This window comes from Magnolia sinica, chromosome 3 (assembly GCF_029962835.1).
Source record: "Magnolia sinica isolate HGM2019 chromosome 3, MsV1, whole genome shotgun sequence".
Classification (NCBI taxonomy): Eukaryota; Viridiplantae; Streptophyta; class Magnoliopsida; order Magnoliales; family Magnoliaceae; genus Magnolia; species Magnolia sinica.
This window is the reverse complement of record NC_080575.1, coordinates 111580085-111605880: the sequence shown is the minus strand read 5'-3', so window position 1 is coordinate 111605880 and position 25796 is coordinate 111580085. Positions and strand designations below refer to the sequence as shown.

The window sequence follows — 25796 nt, the reverse complement described above, 5'->3', positions numbered from 1 at the left end:
CACATTCACCCTAGGGTTCTGCATTGGCATTTGGCCATCTACATCTAGGCCATGAAATTGATGGTTCAGATCACTGCCTCATCACCCATGGGACCCACTTCTACCATATAAACTTCCCCCTCAGCATTGCAGAAAGCTTGAGTAAGGGTTTGAAGCTGTGAAGAATCAGACTAAACAGAAAAACAAAATGCCAGACGATGGATAGTTTCAAGACGGAAATACATACACACATACATGCATATAGAGAGAGAGAGAGAGGATTGGGCAGGGTTAAGGTTTTGGGAAGAAGATTGTCCGGGTAAATTAGAATGATTAGGTCTTTTTTTTGCAACTATTTATAACAACTAATCCAGTCGATGTCGAGCCGAGTCGAGCCTAAGTCGAGTTGAGTTTCAAGGTGAGTTGAGTCGAGTGAGTAAGTGCTTGACCTCGACCCATTTTTTGACTCGAGCTCCTAAATACGACTCGCTTTGACTCATCCCACTAAGTCGAGGTGAATGAAGTCGAGTCAAGCGAGTTTTTCGAGCTGAATCAGCTCATGAGTTGACTGGCTCGAGTACCCATTAAGGGTGCGTGGATGTGAAAATGCACGGTCTCATCTCTGTGAGATATCTGGATTACCAAACCCCTGACTGGCCATAATGACAGTTAAAATCGCAAGTATAGCGCACATGATGAGTCGACCAGTCTGAATTTTTAGACCCAACCGTGTTTATGGTGGGCCACGACTGATGGATGCCCTAGCTTCCGTTGACAAGTGCCGCGGTGGCAGAAGTGCCCTCAACCCAGTACCACGCATGCGAGTATACGATCGATAATGGAGCTTCAATTTACCTGCGTCTCCAATCCAGTGTCTATCGAGACTATTTTACAACCGTGGAGCGGTCTCAATCAATGTCTCAGCGTACTTGTGGAAGTTATGAGTGGATCTGGACCGTCCACCTATTCATGTCTCCCTTGATGGCTCATGGCTCAATAACCATACTAATAATAAAATACTAACCATCAGTTTCTCTTCCGCTCCCTCCCCATTTGTAACCATTTAACTCTTTCTTGTATCTCACCGTCCATTTGAATTACTATAGGTCTCAAACACATAGGGATGTGTTCTAGCAAACCTCAAACACACATATATCAGTTACAAATCCAAGTTTTTATAACAAGAAAAGATAGAGGATATACTCCTCCATGTCATAGTAAGGCATGGTTCAAACTAAGACAATCCTAGCCATCTAATTGATATTGTCATTTGCGTTCCAATTTGATTTTAGATTGATTTGCATTCTTCTGACAGAAGACATCGCTCAGAACTGTCTTGGAGGACAAAGAAGCCTTAAGGAGAGAGAAAGCCTGCGACCACAGACAAGTCCAATATAAGTTTGCATTCTTATGGTTCCTTACTCATACCTAGTTGGCAGACTCACAAGAGTTCCAACACGAGGTCCTCCAGGACATGGGTTCAAGTGCCCATTTTGTTGAAATCACACAGTAGTATGAGTATATGTTTAGAAAGAAAAAGAAATTGTTCTGCTTCTATTCCAGATTGGATCATTTTCAGTTGGGGCAAAGTCCATCCATGGTGAGATCCAGCTTATTAGCAAAAGCAGTATAGGGAAGCCATGGGACAGGAATTTCCGGACACGCCAATTACAGGAAGTCGTGCAATGAAAACTGAACAAATCCACTCAATCCATCAGTTTTTTTTATTTTTTTATTATTTTATTATTTTATTAATTTTTCATTTTTTAGTTCTGTTTGGGATGTGATAAAAAAGCGAAGCAAATTCAAATTTTTAATTGGGCTATAGCCACATGAAACAGTGGGAACAGGAACACCCACTATTGAAACCTTCCTAAGGTCCACCGTGTATTTACATGCCATCCAATCGGTTTAGAAGGTGATACCACCAAGATGAAAGGAAAGCATTAATTAATATCAGGAGTGGGGCCTAAGAAAATGTCATTGGTGGGCGTCCCTTCCCCACTGGTTCCTGTGATGAGAAGCACTTTGCCGGATGTTTTGGATCACATCCTAGCATGAGATGGGGAAATGGATGGATGGAGTAGATGTCACAGACATCACAGTGAGCTCCACATAAAGTTTTGTTGCATGGGTTCCTTTTAATGCGTGTTGCAGGAAATTGGCGTTCATAGCCAAGGCAGTTTGTTAAACAGGTTGAAGAATTCGATGACCAAGTGCCAACATAGAATGCCTATGGGGAATCTAGGCCACTCATCATGAGGGGGCCATCGCAAACACACCCTTGCCCGAAAATCAGACTGGACTTCTTATCAGTTCGTCCACTCTGCATGAGAAAAATGGGTAAAAACGAAAAAGAAATAGACAGAATTGCAGACATTCAGTCCACCTGGCGCATGGATATCAGTGAGTTTTGGGCCAAGGCACGTTTATGGTGGCCCCCAATTGATGCTTGGGCTAGAACCCTCGCTGCCACATTGGTCACATCCAACAGCCTGTTAACCAGTCCTTGCATGACTCGCCCTAGCATTTCTCGATCTAATCGATGTAGGGAACAATCTACATTACCTCTTCAACGCCCACGCTTACTACTCGATTCTGTACATCGCTGATGCGCACGTTGAATCTGTCAAGGATGGTAATGCCCGAGATAAATGATAGAGGCTTAACATCCAACCCGTCCGTTACCATAAACTTCAAATTTGGTCCCTTCACAAATCCCCCTCCACACTTTGTGGCTGCACGACTCACCTTCGGATTTATGAAATGCAGTTCTCGGATTGAAACACCACTGCATTTTGAATAGTCGTGGCCATTGTCGCAGCCACAGTGAAAACAACTACTAAACTCAGACGGGTAGATTGTCTTAGGGCCTGCCTCCACGACTGGCAGTAGCTGGGAGTCACACCCTGAATGTGGCGATAGCTTGGGGTCTAGTAGCATGGCCCTGCATTCCTCAGATATGATACAATCGTCACCACCACTCAAATCCTCCACGCTTTTGTGAAAATTATCCAAACATCCGATAGAAGAACCTGGGCCCAAGAGCTTTACTACGGATCCAAGTGGGAAGGTGAGGAAGCTGATTAGAAGGTCCAGAAAGTCAGTTGTGGCCTCTGCGTACACCGCCTTGTTATTGGATTTGTTGATCAGAAGCTTCAAACTCATTTCCTTTCTAGTGTCTTTCTTATCTATGACAATGTCTTTGGGGCTTAACTTTAGGGAGTCAAAAGCATCCTCAAGAGCCTCAGGCTTCCGCAGAAACACGTCCGTCAAAGGTGTGGTGGAGACGAACAATCGTCTCAGTATACGTAAAGCCTAATTCAAGATAAGAAGAGTAAACATCAATTATGTAGTTGGTCAACTTGGCTCAGTTATCCAAATACATCAAGAAACATTTTAAAATTGAACAATCAAACATTTCTTTTACTCTTAATGTTTCTTTGAAGACCAAAGACCGACACAACTCGGCTTCTTTAATGGGTGGGTTTCTTAATAGTGGGTCATTCGTAATGGGACAATCAGATGGGTGGTGTAATCACCAATTTAAACATCAGCTTTATAGAGGTGAGAGCTAATGAACCGGGCCATGGCTGTAAACGCAAACCCAGCCTCATTTATCTACATTTCGAGTGCAGATAGTCTGGGTTGAAAAGGTAAAAGAAATTCCAGGACACATCATTTCCGATGAGTACAGCTCACCAAATACACCAATTTTATCTCAGTGAAATATATTGGGTGCTACACAACACAACTATAAACAATGAGCCAAAAAATAGATGAACGAACTACCGTTGAAACATTCCTAAAACTAACTGTAAGGCTTACATTCCATCTAAACTGTTCACAAGGTTATAAATACCTAGATGAACTTAAAACACAAATATCAACTTAATCAGAGCCTTCTGTAGCCCCAAGAAGTTTGTGTCAATTCCTACCACTTTCTATGGTGTGGTCTACTTGTGCTTTAGATGTCTTAAGGGCTCATGTCCTTACAATGATATGAAAAGATGGTATGACGTTTTGGATCTAAAAAATACATCACAGTGATCTAGTAAATCCGACACCTAAAGAAATTCTGTTGCTTGGTGTGTGGTGCGGCACATCCCCAGATAGAGAGAAGAACAGCCGAAGTGTAGACATGTGAAAGTTCCATAGGCTCCATAATGATGTATGCATTAGAGCCACACTATTCATCCATTTTTCCATGCCAGTTTTGGGCATGAGACCAAAAAACAAGCAGATCCAAGGCTCAAAAGGGCTACACCAATGGAAACAGAGGGAATTGAATTCCTACGTTGAAAACTTTCTAGGGCCATAGAAGCCTCTCGTTGATATTTGCATTTTCCCTTTGTACAGGTCCGAGTGACTTTATGAAGAGGTAAGATGACAAATAAACCTCACAGTAAACCCTAAGAAGGTTCCAACGGTAGTACCAACGATAGTAATTCAATCCCCTATGCCTTTCAAATTAAGTTTTCATTAAGACAGTCATTAATCAATTTAGTCTCAAACCAGTAGAGCTGTACATGAGTCGAACCGAGTCGAGCTTGGCACAGCTCAGCTCGGCTCAATTAGTAGCTAGCCCCAACTCGAACTCGGCCTGGCTCAGTCCTTGAGCATGACTGGCCAGTTCGGCTCGATTTAGTCAACAACTCGGGCCGGTTCAAGCAGAGTTTGAGCCTGTGCGACATTTTCTCTAATATATAAAGTGCATCTTCAATTTTCACATAATGCAAAACAGTAACAACAATTTACAGGTATTTCATCAAACACTTGGCAGGCGCGCAGAATCAAAATCAAGATATGAGGGTAGTTTTATAATACATTTTTTTTTATATATAGTGATTTGTTTCGTATTCATTCCTTCCTCGCCACCAACTGATCCCGCGGAAAATATATGCACCCAAAACAACATTTCGTTGAGTCATGTCATCAAACACTCGGGGAGCAGCGTCAATATCAAAACAATCAAGTCATTGAGTTGATTCGATCCGAGTCGATTTGAGTTGAGGTTTGATTCGAGTCAAGTCGATCTCAGGCAAGCTCAAACTCGGCTTGAAATTTTTCCGAGCTCCAAAAACTAGCTCGACTCGGTCTGAAACGAAGTTTGAGCCAATGCAAGTCATCTTTTCCGAGTCAAGTCGAGCGAGCTGACCGAGCTAACTTGACTCATGTACAACTCTACAAACCAATACCTTTCTTAGTTTTCTCTCACTTACACTAGTTTATAATATGATTTTTCCCTAAACTAACAAAAAATGCCCACCAATTTGCGTAATAGAGTTAAATAAATACTTGAATGTAAATTTTATTATTAGACGCCAAAATGGAAAATTCTCTCGATGCACGTTGCATTGTAGCAGTGATGTAACTACGGTGGGTGTTGAGAATTTCATATTTGGTTAAATTAAATAATGCATTTAAAAATAAAAATCAAATTTCATTTAAAAATTTTATTTCCCTCCAAAATAATTTTGAAAATTTTGTAAACAAAAAAAATGTGATTTTCATTTGTCCTACATCGCTTGGATATGACAAAATTCTTGGGTTCATAAATGATTCTTTTAACAGGAATGCATGCACATGCGCATGCTGGCATGAACAGTGTAGTTTTAGAAGTGTTGGTAACGCACTTTGCACTTCGCACGTGCATATCGTGACAATGGTTAGATTCATCCATTGTGTATAACGGCTAGAAACTAAAGAAGGTTAATGCTAACGGTCTGATGATGTACAATGGTCTATTCACCCAATCGAATGCCCCAAGTTCATATCAGTCACTAGAAATCCAATCAATCTTCTCTAAGAGAACAAATCTTTATCTTTTCTTTAACAAGTTAGTAACATTAAGACTTCTTGAGCTCACTGAGTCATGAGTTCGTGTACTCACTCAGTCTGTCAAAGACAGTAACTGCGTTATCGGCACGCAAGATCAAACAAGGCTCGTGGTACCAACCCGTCAACAATCTCAAATCTCAGAAAGGTAGTAAATTACGCTTTAAGGATAGTGTATCCATGGGACCCATCATGATATATATGTTTTATCTACACTATCCATCCATTTTTCCACAACATTTTCGGCCGTGAGCTCAAAAATGAGGCTGATCCAACTCACAGTTGCATCACACCATAGAAAATGGTGGTGATTGAATGCCCACTAGTAAAAATGAAAATCCTAAGGCCCACTATAATGCCTATCATAATGTTTATTTTCCATCCAACCTGTTGATTAAGTTACACATACCAAGATGAATCGAAAAAATTAAAAAAAAAACAATTAACTTGATCCAAAACTTTTGTAGCTCACCAAAAGTTTTCAAGTGTAGGCATCCACCACTGCTTCATGCACCGTCTTCCACCAGACATTAAGACGATGACCACAGAGCACCGCATGCAATCCGGGCTACACTTTGTCATCTTTGATGGACGCGGAAGCTCCTGTAATGGGAAACTGTGTGGGGCCCACAGAGATGCCCATCACAAATCGACTCCGTCCAGTTTTGCAAGACAAGAATAGGATAGGAGGCCGAAGATAAGGCAGATCCAAAACTCACGTCCACCGTTGGAACCGTCCGGGAGCCTCATCAGGATGTTTATTGGCTACCCAAACCGTTCATTGGGTTAATACCACACAGATAAATTGTAGGTACAAAGATCATCATGAAACAAAACTTCTGTGGCCGCCACAGACTTCCAAATGGTGGGCGTTTAATCCATGCGGTTTCATGTGGTGTAGCCCACATGAGTTTTGGATCTGCATGATTTTTAAAATCTTGCCCTATTGTTTTCTTGAAAAACTAATGAATGGAATGGATTTGTTACGGGAATCTCTGTGGGCCCCAGACAGCCTCCTACTACAGTACGCTTAGGGCACAGGTAATCCGCCTCTGTCTTTGCAACTCGCTAGAGCTGGGCAATCTTGATCTGATCCAGTAGATCCAACCCGATCCGACGGCCTGGATTAGTGCGAATCGAGTAGAGCAATCCAGATCCGAAAGCTTTTTGGGTCAAGTTCGGATCCAGACCAACCCGGACCGAACCGATTCAGAATCCGATCCGACCCGATCCTGAGCAAATAAATCACATGCATTTCCACGATGGGCCCCACCAAAGTTTACTCATACCAGAAACGGATTTGTCGGTTTACCACACACCAGTTGTATAGCTATTGTAGGTACATGTCGTGTGGGAAGAAGAGTACTAGCGGAGACGGATCGGCTACTTCCCCTTACACCAGCCCCGTGGCTGGTGGTCAGTGCTCTGTGGGCCCCATCAAGATGTATGTGTTTCATCCATTCCGTTCATCCATTTTACAGATCATTTTAGAACTTTATACAAAAAAATGTTAAGGCCGTAAGTCTCAGGTGGACCACAGCACAGGAAAACAATAATGATTGGATATCCACCATTACAATCCTCCTAAGGCCCACTGTACTATTTATTTAACATCTAATCTATTGATTAGGTCATAAGGACCCAGATGAAGGGAAACAATAAATATCAGCTTGATCAAAAACTTTTTTAGCCTGCAAGACATTTTTAATGGTCAACGCTCATTCAACACTGTTTCCTATAATGTGGTCCACTTGAGATTTCAATATACCTCATTTTTTTTCCTCATAATATAAAATGTTCTATAAAAATAGATGGAGGGAATGGATGAAACACATATATCATGGTTCGGGCCATAGAGCACTGACCACTAGCCATTGGCTGGTGGCAGGGGGAGTAGCCAATCCGTACTTGCGTCTGGCGCTCCTTAAGCTCCGAGTTGTATGAACGGTTCAAAGGAGATCAAAGTTATATGGCCCCACAGTGATGTATTTATTATATCTACACCGCTCATATATTTTTAGAGATTATTATAGAGCATTATCCAAAGATCATCTGGACCACACCACAAATAGGAACAGAGAATGATTTTCACCGTTAAATAATTCGTGTGGTCCACTTGATAGTTAGATCTGTCATATTTTATGTCTCAACCTTTAAGACAAGCTCGCCAAATGGATGGATGGTTTGGATATAACACATACCCAATGATCAGACCCACAAAACTTGGTAACTTCGATACAGAAGTCACCCTATGCAAGCTGTCTTTGCATGAAAAGCAAGTCACTGCACTTAAACAGTCCCGTAAAAACGTGGATACGTGAACAGAAAGTTCTCTCAGAACCATGTGGGGGCCACCTTGATGTATATGTTTTATCTAAGCCATTCATTCATTTTGACTTATCATTTTAGGCCTTGAGCACAAAAAGACGGTATATTAATAGCTGAAGTGGACCACACTAAATGAAAGGGTTGGATTAAATTCACGTGATCTGAATCGTACCCAACCTCATCCGACTCGCTTTCCTGACCGAGTCGGACTCGGTTTGGGCCAGGCCAACCACGCATCAGATCGGTCTGAGCCAGGTGACCCGGACTGGATTTCGGATCAGATCGAGTTGGACCCAATCCGGTCCGATCGGACCAATGCCCAGCTCTACAACTCGCTAGGTGCGGCCTCGGCTTCACCAACCACAGTGCGGCCTTGCCGCCCACCTTGATGCATGTGTTGTATATCCATGCCGTCCATCCATCTTGTCGGCTTCTTTTAGGACATGCATACAAAAATTGAGTAGATCCAAATCTCATCTGGACCATACCATAGCCTGGTTGAATGTCCACTATCATTCAAAACTTCCTAGAGCCCATCGTAATGCCCATCAAAACTTCATGTGACGTGATCCACCTGATATTTGGATCTGCCTCATTTTTAGGGTCGTGCCCTAAAATGAACTGGAAATTTGGATGGACCGCATGCATGGATTAAACATGTACATCTTAGCAGGGACAACAGTGCACTAGCCAGTAACGACTCTTTATTGGCAGGGTCAGGGATTGAACGCCCATCGTTGGAAAAGTTTTGCACGAGGATGATACTTGTGGTACGATTTATCTGAGTGGTAATAACCCTATGAACTGTTTGGAGGGCCTATAAGCAGCATTATGGTAGGTTCCAAGAAGGTTTCAATGGTGGACATTTTCCGTTCCCACTGTTTCATGTGGTGTGGCCCACATGAGTTTTGGATCTGCGTGATCTTCGCAATACTGTTCTGCTGTGGTCCTGAAAAACGGACGGATGGAGTTTATCCGTGACTAGCTTCTCTCGGGGACCACACACTTTCCGACTACAGGAACTTTCTGTGTGCATCCGGCGAGGACACCAAAGGCAAAAGGTAGGCCTTTGACCTGGATTGCATAGAGTGCACGGTCGATCGGCCCTATCATGTTTTATTCAAGCGGTCCATCCATTTTTCAAGATCATTTTTAGGCACGAACCCAAATATTAGAGAACCATATCTCAGATGGACCTCACCACTGGAATGGTGGTGATGAACGCTCACTGTTGAAAACTTCTTGTGCACTACAAAAGTTTTAGGTCAAGCTGATGTTTGTTTTTGCATTCGTTCAGGTCTGTGTAATCGGAACCACAGGTTGGATGGAAAATAAACATTATGTTATTAAGTTTTTAATGGTGAGTGTTTAATAACCATGGTTTGCTATGAATTGCTCCACCTGATCGTTTGGATCTGTCTCATTTTTGGGCTCATATCCTAAAATGATATGAAAAAATACATTGCCAGCATGGATACAACACATTTATCATGTAAGTCCCACGGAGCACCAATAAGTAGCCACGTCACTACTACTAGCAATCTTTGAAAGCTTAATCAGAAAAGGTACCGGCATGTAAATATAAGGATATTTGGGTAAATTTATAAGGCACGGCTTCGGTGGATCCCCGGAATTACGAGGTAGCTGGGAGCCGTGACTGTGGGGGCGGACGCGGATTAGCTATGGCTCCCGCTACTCAAGTGACGTCACCAAGTTACGTGGGGCCACCATGATGTATGTCTTGTATCCTGACCATCCACCCATCTAGAGATATCATTTTAGGGCATTAGCCAAAGAAAGAGGCAAATCCAAAGCTGTAGTTGACCCATGGTAGAAAACGGTGGTGAGAGTGACACCCACTGTTGAAAGATCACATGTTCATGAGTTAACACGGACATGAAAGAAGGTAAAACACAAATATCAGCTCAATCGAAAACTTTTGTGGCCCTTAGAAGTTTTTAATGGTGGGTGTTCGCTCTCCCCACTATCTTCTATGGTGGGGTTGACTCGAGCTTTCGCTAAAATCTTTGGCTCATGCTCTAAAATGATATCCCCAAATGTATATAAGGTGTGGATACAAAACATACGTCATGGTCGGGCCTCTGGCTACTCAACCTGTCAGTAGCTAATCTGCTTCCCTGTGGGGCGCACAGTGATACACTTTCCTTAAATCCACATTGTCCAACCATTTTGACAGCTAATTTTAGAGCATGGTTTCGAAGATGAAGCTAAACGAAATCTTCAATGGAGCACATTACAGAAAACAGTCGTGATTGACCCAAATATTAGGTGGTTGATCTAAGATTTGGATCTGCTTCATTTTCTGTATCAAGCCCTAAAATAAGCTGTCAATACGGATGGACCGTATGGGTGTAGTCACATACATCAGGGTGGGCCCTACTGTCATGGGTCCCACCCACTTCGTCAGCCGCGCCCAAATAATAGAGTAACATTTTGGTACGCAGAGACTATTGGATGCGGCAGCCGTATTTTAAACCCTAACCTGGGCAGATGCATGTGAATTTGGATCCTATCAAATTCTTATTGGCCCAAGTAAACTAACACGTCCAAACAGACTCAGCCCAACTCCTGACCGCTGTGAAAATGTACAACCCCATATCTATGCTTGTTAGAAGTTTAGAATGTCCATGATAGTATTTTGCTAACCCCAGTTGTGTCACACCGATCCTTGTGTGCTATAATATTGAAAACATGTGGGAGCTACCATACGTCCATCAGGTGAGCATTGTGTAGTGTTTCGCACTTGTACTTGAAGTGTGGGGTGGAGATGTACAATGCACGTGGAACTTAGCCAACTTTTTCTTTAACGCACCATTCACTTCCTGAAGTGTGGAGAGCCATACTGAGTTAACTCTTTGGGACCCAACCGTGATGAAGTCTTATCCACACTTATCACAATGTCCACTCGTTTTTCCAGCGCATTTTAAAATATAGTCCACCATTGAAGCCTTAGCAGAGCCTATAGTGATGTTTATTTGTCATCCAGCCTGTTCAGAAGGTCACACAGGCATGGATGAAGGGAAAACATAAACATCACATTGATCCAAAACTTGTGGCCCCTACAAAGATTTCAATGATAGGCATTGAATTCCTACTGTTTCCTAGTGTCAACTATTTGAGCTTTTGATATGCCTCAATTTTGGGCTCATGCCCTAAAATGAGTTGGAAAAAGGGATAGACGGCATGGTAAGGCACACATCACAGTGGGCCCACAGAAGCGTACTGAGTAACTCAGTAGGCAATCGGCTCTCTCAATATTGAGTGAACATTTATACACTGTGCGCACCTGATGGATGGTCTAGATGATGCATGGATTAGGCAATTGATCATGTGTGGCTAAGCGTATAAGGTCAACAGTCGTCATAACATACCTCATTGGCACCCACGTCCACATTCTTCTCCTCGAGAGCAGTCCAGTCCCTAACACCAAGCTTGTGAAGCAGCGATAGGGAGGTCTCCGTGGAAATGGGGCTCACCCGTAGATCATCGCCTATGGTAAACCTCATAGTTTCCTTCACAGTGACTCCCTCATTGATACCGTCCGCAGCCGGCTTTGACTTCTTAATAACCACCTCCTTAGCCATTTCTTGTCCACAGCGACATTGGACATTCTTAACAGTACTGATCAAGGGGTGGGACCCTGTGTAACATGACGTACATACATAATACCTTGTAAGCTCGGTATCGACATTTAGTGCTAGATCCTTGGCTTGAGATTCCCATGAACTTTTCGGGCAGAGCAACATCTCCTTCACAGCCTCTGTCTGTAGATACTGAGAATCGAGATTTTTTACGCTCTCTTGCAATGCATCCATGCATCCAATATTGGATTTCTGGCTGCTGAGTCGCACTATAGCACCTATTGGTATTGTCAAGAAGCTGAAGAGGGTATCAACAAAGTACTTGTCGGATTCGGCAAGCACCACTCGGTTTTTCTCCTTGTCAATCAACAGCTTCAACTTGATAGCCATGCTTCGAGTTTACATAAATAGAAAATACAAAAAAGAAAAAAAGAAAAAGCCATGTCACTTTCAATGTTATATTAATTTCTAAAGAAGCCAACTGTACGTTGTGTACATGAAAAATAATAACCTCGCCATTCACCTATTACAAGCTCTTATTGCTGGGAGCTAAATATTTAGAAATGTGTATTGACATGTTTGTTTTACAGGCCGTTACATTGCAGTGCATGTGCCAATCTCACAAGCGGGAAAGGGACACCTGAACGCAGCATTAGGTGGCATCCACGGGAAGAAAATTAAATCATATGCAAAAATAAGGTCGTTTAATCATTAGGTAATCCGTCTAGACGACTTTAAATTCATAAATAAAAAATTAGATAGTCTTGCCAATGGTCCACATTCAATTTTCATGTCCTGGTGAGTAGACTGGCCTACTTTACATATGGCATTCCGGACTGTAGGTCAGCCACCTAATTTACCACTTGGATGTACTACACCTGCTAGGTCGTTATGAGCATAGTGACATAAATCGTTCTCAGCAATTTTAATATTACTTACTGTAAATTAATTTTAAAAAAAAATTTAAAATTTTAAATATGGGTTTTACCAACATCTTCAGACCTTTTAAATGGCACATGGGGTGACTTTTTGGCGATCTGACCTATTCATTCATTCGTGCAACCAGGACCAAGCCATGGTGCAACAACCACATAGATGGGATGCTCTCAATCCTTTGAATGGAGCTAATTTGTTATAATTATCCATTGTTTACGCGGTATAAATTACATAGAATCATTAAATCAAATAGTAATACTTTAGAATCAGATAGTAATACTTTAGAATCATTGGCATGATTTTTGCACCATGGATTGCTCCTAGTTGCATGAATGAAAAGTCTGGGGTAATAACAGGTCACCCCATGTGACATTTAAAAGGTTCGGGGATATTGCTAACGTCTTTGTGAATGTGGGGACGCTAGCAAAACCCATCACATGCGTATGTTAATTGTAAAATTAATGAATTCTCATGTTAAATTCATGATAATTTTGCTATAAAATTATGGAAAAAAAAAATGGCAAGATTTTGAGAATATCACAAAATTGTCTTGATTTGATCATTTTGCTATTTACCACTAAAATACCGTCGGAATTTTAAAATTTCAGCAATATTTGTGACAACGGTCATTAGGGGTGTCAATGGGTTTGGTTAGGGCGGGCTGAGCTCCATCCAAGCCTGGCCTACAATTTCCAACATAGGCCCAAGACCAGGTTGGGCTTGGGCCTGTGACAGGCCAAAATAGTCTAGCTCGCTTGAGAGAGAGAGAGGGAGAGAGAGAGAGAGAGAGAGAGAGAGAGAGAGAGCTCATTTTTCTGAGGAGAAAAAAGAGAAGCAATGGAAACCCCCCCTCTCTCTGGTACACTAGATGAATAACCTCATGAGACCTCTAGGGCCCAAAAGTTAGCCTAATTTAAAAGTTAACCATATGAAATTGTTTCTCATGGGAATTCTCTCTCACTTTGCTATGACTCATCTGGTTTTTAGGTGAGGCTAACTTTTTGGCCCGAGGATTTCGTTAGGTTAATCATCTAGTGGACCATTTGGATTTTATGTCTACATCATATGTCAAAAAGTGCTCCAAAGTTCTTATGAGAACCGGTTCTATATGAGTATCTCTCTCCCTGTTTATATATATGTATGGGAAAAGGTACTATGAGGTCGACCTCAACCGGTTCCTATATGAGTATCTCTCTCCCTGTTTATATATATGTATGGGAAAAGGTTCTATGAGTAGGGGTGTACACGAACCGAGCTAGCTCGGTTAGCTCGCTCGACTCAACTCGAAAAAGCTCGATTTGACTTGGTTCGAAGTTGAGTTCAAGCCGAGTCAAATTGATTTTTTTAGCTCAAAAATGAGTTCGAGCAAGCCCCAGCTCAACTCGACTCAGATCGAATCCAACTTGAATCGAACTCGGATCGAACTAGTTTGGTGACTCGGTTACTTTGCCATTGATGTTGCTCACCAACTGTTTGATAAAATGACTCAACCAAATGTGGCTGGTGGCAAGGAAGATTTGGCTAGTGGCAAGGAAGGTTTGGCTGGTGGCAAGCAAGGTATGTACATTAAATAAATACATTTTTTCTCTATATTTTTTTTTTGGGTTTTTATGTTACTTAGAAGGTGTTTGATAAAACACTTGTAAAACCATTGACTCTGTTTTACAAACAGTAGGATTGTGAAGTTGCAGTTCAGGTGTTTGTGGAAATGTCTCAATGACGAATTTGACTCGATCTTGGCTCAAACTTGGCCTGAGCTGTTGACCGAAATGAGCCGAGCTGGCCAGTCAGGCTCGAGGACCGAGCCGAGCCGATTTCGCGCTGAGGTCAGCCAGTGTTCGAGCCGAGTCGAGCTGAGGCCAACTCGACTCAGTTCGACTTGATTTACACCCCTAATTATGAGGTCGACCTCACGGGAAGCTTCCCATGAGGTCAGGCGCTATGTTCTCCACCATGATGTGTGACAGGCATCCATAGTAGAGACAACTCTTAAGATTGGATATCCACCATTGAAATCTTCGTAATTGTTTATAGAGTCCATTGAGACATTGTTTAGAAATTCAGCCCATCCATTATGTGTGTCCCACTGACGAGGGGTCAAACTAAGTTTCAGCCATATCAAAATCTTAAGTAGGACCTCACAAATGCTTGTAGACATTTTATACATGATTTCATACTATTTTATATGGTGTGGCACAATTGAGTTCCAGATATAGCTGCTTTTTGAGATGTCTCATAACCTAGAGGGACAAGCCAAATGATTGGTACGTGGATGTCCAATACACATCAATGTCAACCCCATAGTACCATTTCCATATGTGTGTGTGTGTGTGTGTGTGTGTGTGTGGAAAAGGTTCCATGCGGTCGAGCTCATGGGAACTTCCCATGAGGTCGAGCGTGTTGACCATCAACACCGTACATTTGATGGGTCCCTTTAAATAATGGGATATCCCAAAAATCAGCCGTACATGGAACTCAGGTGGGCCATACCATCTAAAATCATGTGAAGACATGTCTAAAACATATAAAAGCACTTAGTGGGGCCTACCTAAAATTTGGCTGCATCTGAAACTTGGTTTTTCAAAGTGGGATACACATAATGGATGGGCTGGATTTGTGAAAAACATCTCGGGGGACCCAACAAATGATTATGAATGTTTTAATGGAGGGTAACCCCTCTCAACTTTTGTATGTGGTGTGGCCCACACAAGTCACGGATTGACTGGATTTTTAAGCCCCAGGCCCACCATGGAATGGTGCATCAAATGCACGGTGTTGATGATCAACACGCATCACGGTGGGGCCCACACAGCTCGACCTCATGGGAAGTGTATGGGCTTTTGGACATCAATGTCCAACCCAGCCCGATTTTAAAATGGGCTTGATTTTTAAGTTCGAGCCCAATTTTTGGGCCTAATACTCCATTCTAAGCCCAGCGTAAGGCAAGCAGGGCCCCGAAGATTGACAGGCCAACCCTGCCCATTGACATCCCTAACAGTCATGAGCAATTCGGGTTATACGATATGATTGGGGGTTAGCTAGAATCCATCCTTATCTATTACTACTCTATACACGGTGGCTCTAGCCTTGCATCTGGATCATCTTTCAGTGATCCAGACTTTCAATCTGATGAGATACGCAGATAAAGGTGGCTGCCTCAAAAATCCTCAAGAAGAGAAATCCTAGACCATCGATATGCAAAGGCCCAGAAAAGACAGGTTAAGAGAGTCCATATTCAAAACAAATGACTTGAATCATTGGTGTTGAAATATTACATTATGAGATTATTAGGACCATTAGGATACCACCAAATAAGTTGCTTTTTCTACTTACAATATTAGATAAGTAACTTATTTGAGATACGTAAGTTTATTTTAAGATCAATTATAAGTAACTTTTTTTACTTATGGCCCATTTAGACATCACCAAATAAGTAGCTTTTTTAACTTCTGTAAGTTAATAAGCTGCTTTTCTTAATTAAGCTAGTTTGGTTAATCAACTTAAGTAGCTTTTTAAATAAAGTAACTCATTTTCTTAAGTTGTTTTTTATTGCCTTCTAATTTACAAAAAGTGACTTAAACCACCATCAATATGAGGAGTGCCTTCTAATCATGATGAATGGAAGTACGTACCATGTTGGGAAATCTACCTATGATGTTTTTGAGAAATTAATCCTGTCAACAATTTTATTCATCTCATTTTAAGAGGTGGGCCCAAATATGACATAGATCCAACACTTAAGTGGGCCACGCAACTTACGATAGTGGTATTGCATGCCCACAGTAGAAACCACACTCATTGTTATGTGGCTAACCATGATGTTTTTCAGAATCTACCCTGTCCTCCAGTTTTTGCAGCTGATTTTTTTAATTGGCCGGCTCAAATATAACAAACATCCAAAACTCAAGTAGACCGGGTAGCTTGAAACAATGTTATTGAACCCCAAAGTCACCATGAAGGAGCTCAAAAATAGTGTCCTAACATAATGTTTTTGAGAAATCCACCCTATCCACCATTTTTGTGAGCGCATGTCTTCACATATGATCTTATGGGTGTGGGAATAACTTTATGACCGTTTTGGATGGCGTATAATCAGCATAGCAGGCGGGAAGATTTCAAACGTGGTTATTCAATCTCCATTGTTTCGTTAAATATGACCCACTTAAGCTTTGGATCTGCCTCATTTTTTGGCCCACGTTCTAACATGATCTGGTAAAATGGATGGACAGGGTAGATTTCCATGAAACATCATGGTAGGCCTAGGCATGTGAAGTTGGGTTCACACCTTGAAGTGGAGTAGATTAGGCTAATCAGGGTAACAAACGTGTTCAGTCATACCGTGATGGTGGACCCACCTTAATATATGTGTTGTAAATCCATGCTTTCCATCCATTTTGTCAATTTATTTTAGTGCATGAGCTTAAAAATGAAGCAAATTAACATCTCAGGTGGACCACACTATAGGAAACATGATGAATGAACGCCCACTATTAAAAACTTCTTAGGAGCCACAAAAGTTTTGGATTGAGCTGGTATTTGTGTTTCCCTTCATCTTGGTCCATGTAGCCTTATCAACAAATTGGAAGGCAAATAAACATTTTAGTTGGCCCTTCCAGGTTTTTAACGTGGAGCATTCAATCACCGCTGTTTCCCATGGTGAGGTACTCTAAGATTTGAATCTGATTCATTTTTGGGCCAATACTTTAAAATCAGTTGGGGGATTGATGAAGTGGCTAACATATACATTAAAGTGGCCCCACTGTTGGGGCATTACCAGACTAGGTGTTTCAACATGGCAGCTTGAATCTTTTTCGTGAGGTGTTTTAAATGAATATCAATTATCTGTGTTGAAGGCACATGAAATTGTATGCAGCCCCAGTGGTAAGGTGGCCACTGACAGTGCTCTAATCACCCCTGCATGATATACCGTGCATCTATTTTTTCGTATCATTATAGAGCACGATCCTGAAAATGAGGGAGATCCAAATCTCGAGTAGACCACACCACAAGAAAACAGTGGCAATTGAATGCCCACTATTAAAAGATTTCTAAGGCTCACCGTAATGCTTATTTGTCATCCAACATATTGATTAGGTAACGCGCACATCTGGATGAAGTGAAAATGCAAATATCACAGCTTAATCTAAAACTTTGGTAGCCGCTAAGAAGTTTTTAACGGTGATTGTTTAATCACCACTAGTCTATACGAGATTTGGATCTTCCTCATCACTGTGATATTTATTTCTCATCAAACCTGTTGATTAGGTCACGCACATCTGGATGAGGAGAAAACACAAATATCAGCTTAATCCAAAACTTTGGTGGCCCCTAAGAAGTTTTAATGGTGAGTGTTCAATCACACTTTTTCCTTTGGTGTGGTCTACATGAGATTTGAATCTTCTCATTTTTGGGCTCATGCCATGGAATAGTCTGAAAAAATGGATGGATGGTGTGGATAGGATACATACATCATGATGGCCCACAGAGGACCATCAGTAGTCAGCTCGCTACTGACGCTCAGTAATCCGCTATTGCAGTAGCTTCTCATTGGTCCACCTCATTTTCGATGACCGGAGATAAAGTGGAACGCTTCTCCCAAATAGATTGTTGACTACACTGTCTACACAACACAAACTTTCAACGTATGGAACTTTCCCGAGTCCCACCATAATTTTTGAGTTAAATCTACAACGTCTAATATTTTTCCAGATAAATCTAGAGCATGATTTTAAAAATGATCTACATCCATGGCTCAAGTAGATCACACCGCAGGAAGAAGTGGGGATTGAACAAACAACCGTTGAAACTTTCCTAGGGCCAACCGTTGAAACTTTCCTAGATCACACATACCTAGATTAGGTTAAAATACTCGGCTTGATCTATATCCACTCCGCCCATCTGTTTTTTCATATCATTTTAGAAGATCCAATTATCACGAGGACCATATTCTACGGAACAGTGGTGATTGAACACCCCATCATTACAAACTTCTTACGGCTCACCTTAATGTTTCCATGGTTTTTATCTGTATCCAGTCTGCTGATAAGTTCACGTAAGCGTGGATGAAGAGGAAAAACAAATATCATATTGATTCAAAACTTTTGTGCCCATTAATGGTCAATTATCATGGTTTCCTATGGCATGGTCCGCCTGATAATAAGATCTACTTTATTTTTTGGATAATGCCCTAAATTGATCCGGAAACGAATGAACCGGCTGAATACAGAATACACGTCATGGTGGGCACTAAGGTAAGGGCCGCACTCCTGTGGTGCAGCACATTCCATGTCTAGAGAGAAGAAAACTGAAAATTTTGACATATGTAACTTTTGTGGGCCATGTTATGATATATGTATCTAATCCACACTATCCATCCATTTTCCCCTGCCATTTTATAAAATGATACAAAAATTAGAGGCATAACCAAGGCACAGGTGAGCCATACTAAATAAATAGTGGGAATTAGACGCCTACTATTAAAAACTTCTAATGGGCCACAAAAAGCTCGGATAAAGCTGATATTAGTGTTTTCCCTTCATCCGGGTCTATGTCTCGTATGAAGAGGTTAGATGGAAAATAAACCTCACATTGGACCTCAGGAAGGTTTCAATGGTAGCCATTCAATCCTCACTTCTTTCTTTGGTGTTGTTCACTTGAGCTTTGGATGTGCCTAAAAAATAGGGCTCATTCTTTGAAATGATCTGTAAAAACTAATGTACGGTGTGGATCTAAAACATAAATCATTGTGGGGCATATAAGTTCCATACGTTGAAAATCATAATGTGCAGCACAATCCATCTTGGAGATAGAAATCTCCTGAATTATCGGCGAAGACGGAAACCAATGAGAAGTGACGGCACTGGACTTTCCAGTGCATTCAACACACGCGATCCGTACAGATTAAGTAGAAATAATGAAAAGTTACTTTATGCATAAGTAGCTTATTTAAAGTAATTTATCATCCGAACAAGCTCTTAAATTTACTCAATCACTTCAGTTTAATAAATAGAAACTAATATAACCTACTTGAGGCATAAGTAGCTTATCTCAAGTAACTTAAGATCCAAACGCCTCCTTACTATTGGCATATCCTCATCCACACAAAGGTTCATTTTGCAAACGGTTTGAATTACTGACTAGCCTCAAATCCAACAGTTATTGTGGCAATGTGTATTAAGGAGAATAATAATGCTACACAACAGAAGATAAAATCCAGATCTTAGCATTACGAATCAGCCCAGTCAATGTCGAGATTTCTGCCTTCTGTTACTGCCAAAGGGGATTTAAATTCATACGGTTTTTTTTTTGTAATTATCTTTTTGTAACAGCTGTATATTTGATTTTGTATTCCTTCCTAATATAGGACTCTTAAGTTCTGTATATATATCACTCTGATTCAATCAATAAGAAATGCAGGATTATTTCCATTAATTGGCAGTGTGCATTTATCTTATATGGTATCAGAGCACCTACCTCTAACGAGATCAAGATCCGAACTTCAAACCATGTCTTCCGTAACAGACGCTCCTTCTTCCTCCACCACTGAAAATCCCTTGGTTGTCTTCAACATTACTGCCCAGATTAATGAGAAGCTTACTCCCTCCACTTTTCCTTAATGGCGTGCTCAATTTGAAGCACTGTTAATTGGGTATGACCTAATGGCCTACGTTACTGGGGATTTACAGTGCTCTTCCCCTGTCGATACACCCACTGCTACCTCCCAAAAACACCATTGGGTTAGGCAAGACAAGCTTATCTTGAGTGCTATTCTTGCATCCACCTCCCCCACTATCACTCCACTCATCGCAACCGCCAAAATATCTCAGGCAGCCTGGAAAAAATTAAGCACCATGTATGCTAGTCACTCACGGACCAGGGCCATGCAATTGAAGGAAGAGCTCACCTTAATTCAACGAGGCACTCGCTCTGTCCCAGACTATCTCCATGCTGTCAAAGTATTAGCTAATGAAATAGCACTCATTGATCATCCCATCTCTGATGATTATCTCACTCTCTATGTCCTCAATGGACTTGGACCCGATTTCAGAGAGATTGCCGCTCCTATTCGGGCTAGGGAGAAATCCCTGATGTTTGAAGAACTTCATGATCTCCTTGTCGGTCATGACAATTATCTTCGTCGCATGGAGGCCACTCAACAGCAACTTATTGCAGCTGCTAATTTCACGACGAATAAACCAGGAAATGGAGGCCAGCAGCAGAGGTATTTTTCCAAGAACAATGGTTTCGAAACCCTAATTCAAACCGATCGGGCAACAATCAATCCAAGGAGCATAAATCGACCAACCGGACCTCGGGCCAAAACAACTCAGCCCAAAAACGATTTCAGCCCAAATGTCAATACTGTGATTAATTGGGTCACACGGCAAAAGGATGTCCCCAGCTGCAACCCACCGACTTTAGTGCAAACTTAGCTGCGACTTCAAATCCTCAGAACTCCAAGTGGCTTCTTGATTCTGCCGCTTCACACAATATCACTGGTGATCTTGGAAATCTGTCCATTCATTCTGAATACGATGGCACAGATGAAGTAATACTTGGTGATGGTACAGGTTTGTCTGTCTCACATGTTGGTTCATTAACCCTAAATTCGCCTCAAAAAACGTTCTACCTTCGTGATACACTTTGTGTTCCTAATATTCACAAGAATTTAATTTCTGTGCATCACTTCACAAAACAAAATAACGTCCTTGTTGAATTTCACCCATTTTATTTTCTTGTGAAGGAACAGAAAACGGGGGTGATACTACTAAGAGGAGCATGTGAAAATGGCGTCTACATGTTTCCAACTTCACTGGCGACATCAAATTCCACCATGGTTGCTAATGTGCATGAACGAACTTCAATAGATGGATGGCACAAGCGTCTTGGTCATCCATCTATGAAAATTGTTCAAAGAATTGTTAATTTATTTTCTCTTCCGCTTTCCACCAAAAATTTTCCATCTTCATGTACTTCTTGCAATATCAATAAAGCACATCAACAACCATTTGGCTTAACTAGTCTCAAAAGTTTTACTCCTCTTGAAATCATTTATACGGATGTTTGGGGTCCGGCCCATGCTACCGGTCTTGATGGTTCCCGGTACTATCTCATTTTTGTTGACCACTTTACCAAATATATGTGGTTTTATCCCATGTCATCAAAGTCGGGTGTCTTGTCTATTTTTCCACAATTCAAAACTTTAGTTGAAACTCGGTTTCAATCAAAAATACGAAGTTTCTACTCGGATAATGGTGGTGAGTTTTTAAGTCTAAAAAAATACTTGTCCATTCATGGAATAAGTCATTATACTACCGCTCCATATACTCAACAAAATGGAGTCTCTGAACGTCATCATAGACATATTGTGGAAACCGGACTCACCTTACTACAAGATGCCTCTCTTCCTCTTACATATTGGCCTCATGCGTTTCAAACCGCCACATATCTCATAAATCGTCATCCCACTCCTCTTTTGGAAAATAAATCACCATTTGAAGTGTTGTTTGGTCAAAAGCCAAACTATCTTAAATTAAGAAAGTTTGGGTGTCTTTGTTATCCTCTCACAAGGCCATATAATACTCACAAAATGCAGCCCAAGTCCGTACCTTGCATTTTTCTTAGATATTCTCAAACACAAAATGCTTACAAGTGCATGGATCCTCTTACAAACAGGCTCTACACGTCACGGCATGTCCTGTTTGATGAACATCAAGGCCCATTCAAAACTCCCGGGCCATTGACTGATGCTAATCCATCCATTGGATCTCCAATAGTCTATCTTCCCCCGTCGAACTCGGTTTCCCCAGGTTCCAGAAATGCCACTTCTGTTCAACCGAATCCATGCACCTCATCTCTTAAAATCCAGCCGCCAGTGACGTCGGAACCAGTTGACGCTGTTGGAGCATCACCTCCAGGTAATATCTCTTCCATTCCTGTTCTAGATCCCACACGCACATCTGATGCTCTAGGTTTTGGAGATTTAAATCCAATGACTCAATCTATTGATTCCAATTTAAATTCCATTCCTTCGCATACATCTCCGTTAATTGCATCTTCCATACCATCGACCTCTGTTTCAATGCCGACTATAATATCTGAAAAACCCCCATCTCGGCCTCATTCCATGACCACACGGTCAATGAACAATATCTTTAAACCCAAGCAGATTCATGCTGTCACTAAACATCCCCTTCCATCATCCATTGAACCAACATGTGTTAGTCAAGCTGTCGCTCACCCACAATGGCGTGAGGCTATGTCCAGTGAGTTAACAGCTCTCATGCGACATGGAACCTGGGATTTAGTCCCTGCTCCTGCGCATTGCAACCCAGTCGGATGTAAATGGGTTTTTAGGGTCAAAAGAAAAGCTGATGGCTCAGTGGAGCGATTCAAAGCCAGACTTGTTGCTAAGGGGTACAATCAACGTCCTAGCCTTGACTATAAAGAAACATTCAATCCGGTTGTTAAGCCGGCAACTATTCGAGTTGTTCTATCCATTGCTATTATGAATGGCTGGATGCTGCGACAAATGGACGTCAACAATGCCTTTTTACATGGGTCATTGACAGAAACAGTTTACATGGTGCAACCCCCGGGGTTCAAAGATCCTTCAAAAGCTGATTATGTTTGTAGATTAAAAAAAGCAATCTATGGGCTTAAACAAGCTCCCCGTGCATGGTACTCAGCCTTAAAAAGGGCTCTTGTTGAGCTTGGATTTCAGAATTCTAGAGCCGATTCTTCTTTATTCATCTATAGACATGACTCTGTTACTTGTTACTTTCTTGTCTATGTTGATAATCTTGTAATTACGGGCAGTGACAAAAAATTTGTGGGGTCCATTATTGACAAATTGGGTGCTAAGTTTTCATTGAAGGATATGGGTAACCTTCATTTTTTCCTAGGGGTCGAATGCATTACAACTTGTGCAGGCTTGTTTCTATCACAACACAAGTACATTCGGGATTTACTACAAACCACAAACATGTTTGGAGCAAAGGATGTATCCACCCCTCTCTCAACCAGCACTCCCCTCCATCTTCTAGATGGTACTGCAATTGTGGACAACACTGAATTTCGAAGAGTAATAGGCAGTCTTCAATACTTGTCTTTAACTCATCCGGATATCTCTTATGCAGTTAATAAACTCTCCCAGTTTATGCATAAACCGACTATCACTCATTGGACAGCTACTAAGAGGCTCCTCAGATATTTGAAGCAGATAATATTTCATGGGATTCAACTAAAACCAGCAACTGCTCCATGCTTAACCACTTATAGTGATGCTGACTGGGCAGGCAACAAAGATGATCGAACTTCAACTTCAGCATATATCACTTTTCTTGGATCCAATCCAATTTCATGGAGTTCTAAAAAACAAAAAGCTGTTGCACGTTCCTCAACGGAAGCAGAATATCGTGCCCTTGCAAATGCTGCTTCTGAAACCATGTGGCTGTTAGCTCTCTTCCATGACATTGGTTTTCCACTCAAGGAAACGCCTATGCTTCGTTGTGATAATCTTGGTGCCACACACTTGAGTTACAATCCAGTACAACATTCAAGGATGAAACACATTCAGATAGACTTACACTTTGTGCGTGATTTGGTTCAAAAAGGCACACTTAAAGTCTGTCATGTGCACACTGAGGACCAGCTTGCAGATCTCTTGACAAAACCACTTTCCAGGCAGCGCACAGAATATCTAAGGATCAAGATTGGTCTTGCCGATGGCAGCCAAATCTTGCAGGGGCGTATTAAGGAGAATAATAATGCTACACAACAGAAGATAAAGTCCAGATCTTAGCATTACGAATCAGCCCAGTCAATGCCGAGATTTCTGCCTCCTGTTACCGCCAAAGGGGATTTAAATTCATACGGTTTTTTTTTGTAATTATCTTTTTGTAACAGCTGTAATTTTGATTTTGTATTCCTTCCTAATATAGGACTCTTAAGTTCTGTATATATATCACTCTGATTCAATCAATAAGAAATGCAGGATTATTTCCATTAATTGACAGTGTGCATTTATCTTATAATGTGGACTGTAACGGTAGGTAGGGCCGTTTTCTAGCAAAACATATACGATCATATGAGATATGATATAGTGGGCCCACTGTATGGAAAACTTCCCATACACCTAGATGAATTAGGAGTCTTTGGCATTCGCATAATTTGCATAATTTGTCCAGGCCGTCAGCTACGATCATTCCCCTCTTCTTCCACTCCTATACAAAAATCACCACAATCGGATGGCCATAAACATTAGACTGGACATATCTTCCACAAACGATCATGTCCATCCATTTTTTCATGCCACCAACTGTATGGGTTTGGATCATCCAATCAGTATGATTTTTAAAGGAAGACTACAAAGCATGGCCTGGACCAAAAAATGGGGCAGTCCAGGTAAGTGATGTGGACGCCAATGAGCCCAAATCCATGCCCATGGCTCACTAGATTATCTCTCTTACTAAATTATTATTTTTTTCAAAAGTGCATTAAAATTGAGTAATTGAGGGGGAAAAGAAGCTGAATTAAGAAAGCAATTGACAGGGGTTAAAAATTGGATTACCTAAGAAGGCTGATAGAGCTTCAGATCTAACCCTCACTCACGTCTCTTCTTCACACCGTAGCTGGCAGTGATGCCTCTTATGCCACTGAGTTTTTGACCGTCAAACACAAGTCGGTAGAAAGAAATAAAGAGGAAAGTGAAGGAATAAAGACAAATGCTGCAGTGCCCTCTAAGTCAGTAGAAAGGCGAAAGAAATCCTTAGTGATGTTTGAAAGTGGAAAAGACGTCGTTTTTCTGCCTCGAGCCACACAAGATGCTTTTAGAGATTAGAGAATTTTACGAAAGTGGACCCTACCTTTTATCCATCCGTTTTTATGCGCAATACAAACTAAACAGACGAACTTAGACGTGCTTGCCTAAACAGACGAACTTAGACGTGCTTGCACGGACAGCAAATTTGAGGACGAAAATACCCCTATTTTTTAAGTAAGACGGTATATGGCTACAGATTTGGCAGCCCTCGTTGGCTACGGATTATAACCGTAGCCATATGTAATGTAGCCGATTTGGCAGCCAACCTCGACAGTGGGACAAGACATTGA

At 41.5% G+C, this 25796-nt stretch overlaps 2 protein-coding genes across 5 annotated transcripts in view; both read right to left on the bottom strand.

Annotated features, from left to right (window-relative positions):
• The window catches only part of LOC131240728 (uncharacterized), an 82152-nt gene that overhangs the window by 33167 nt on the left and 23189 nt on the right, over positions 1 to 25796 (bottom strand). The window contains exon 1 of one of the 4 annotated variants that reach the window (XM_058239153.1): positions 25286 to 25409. The exons of the other annotated variants lie outside the window; for them this stretch is intronic. The gene's annotated coding sequence lies outside the window, so the exon portion shown is untranslated. Of the gene's footprint in view, positions 1 to 25285; positions 25410 to 25796 lie in introns of those variants that run through there. 4 annotated transcript variants of the gene reach the window in all.
• LOC131240730 (uncharacterized) lies at positions 1108 to 25369 on the bottom strand. Its single transcript, XM_058239156.1, has 4 exons — positions 25255 to 25369; positions 11538 to 12138; positions 2548 to 3297; positions 1108 to 1350 (listed from the first exon to the last, which is right to left on the bottom strand). The coding sequence occupies exons 2-4, from the start codon at positions 12135 to 12137 to the stop codon at positions 1246 to 1248; spliced, it is 1455 nt and encodes a 484-aa protein (XP_058095139.1). The 5' UTR covers position 12138; positions 25255 to 25369; the 3' UTR covers positions 1108 to 1245.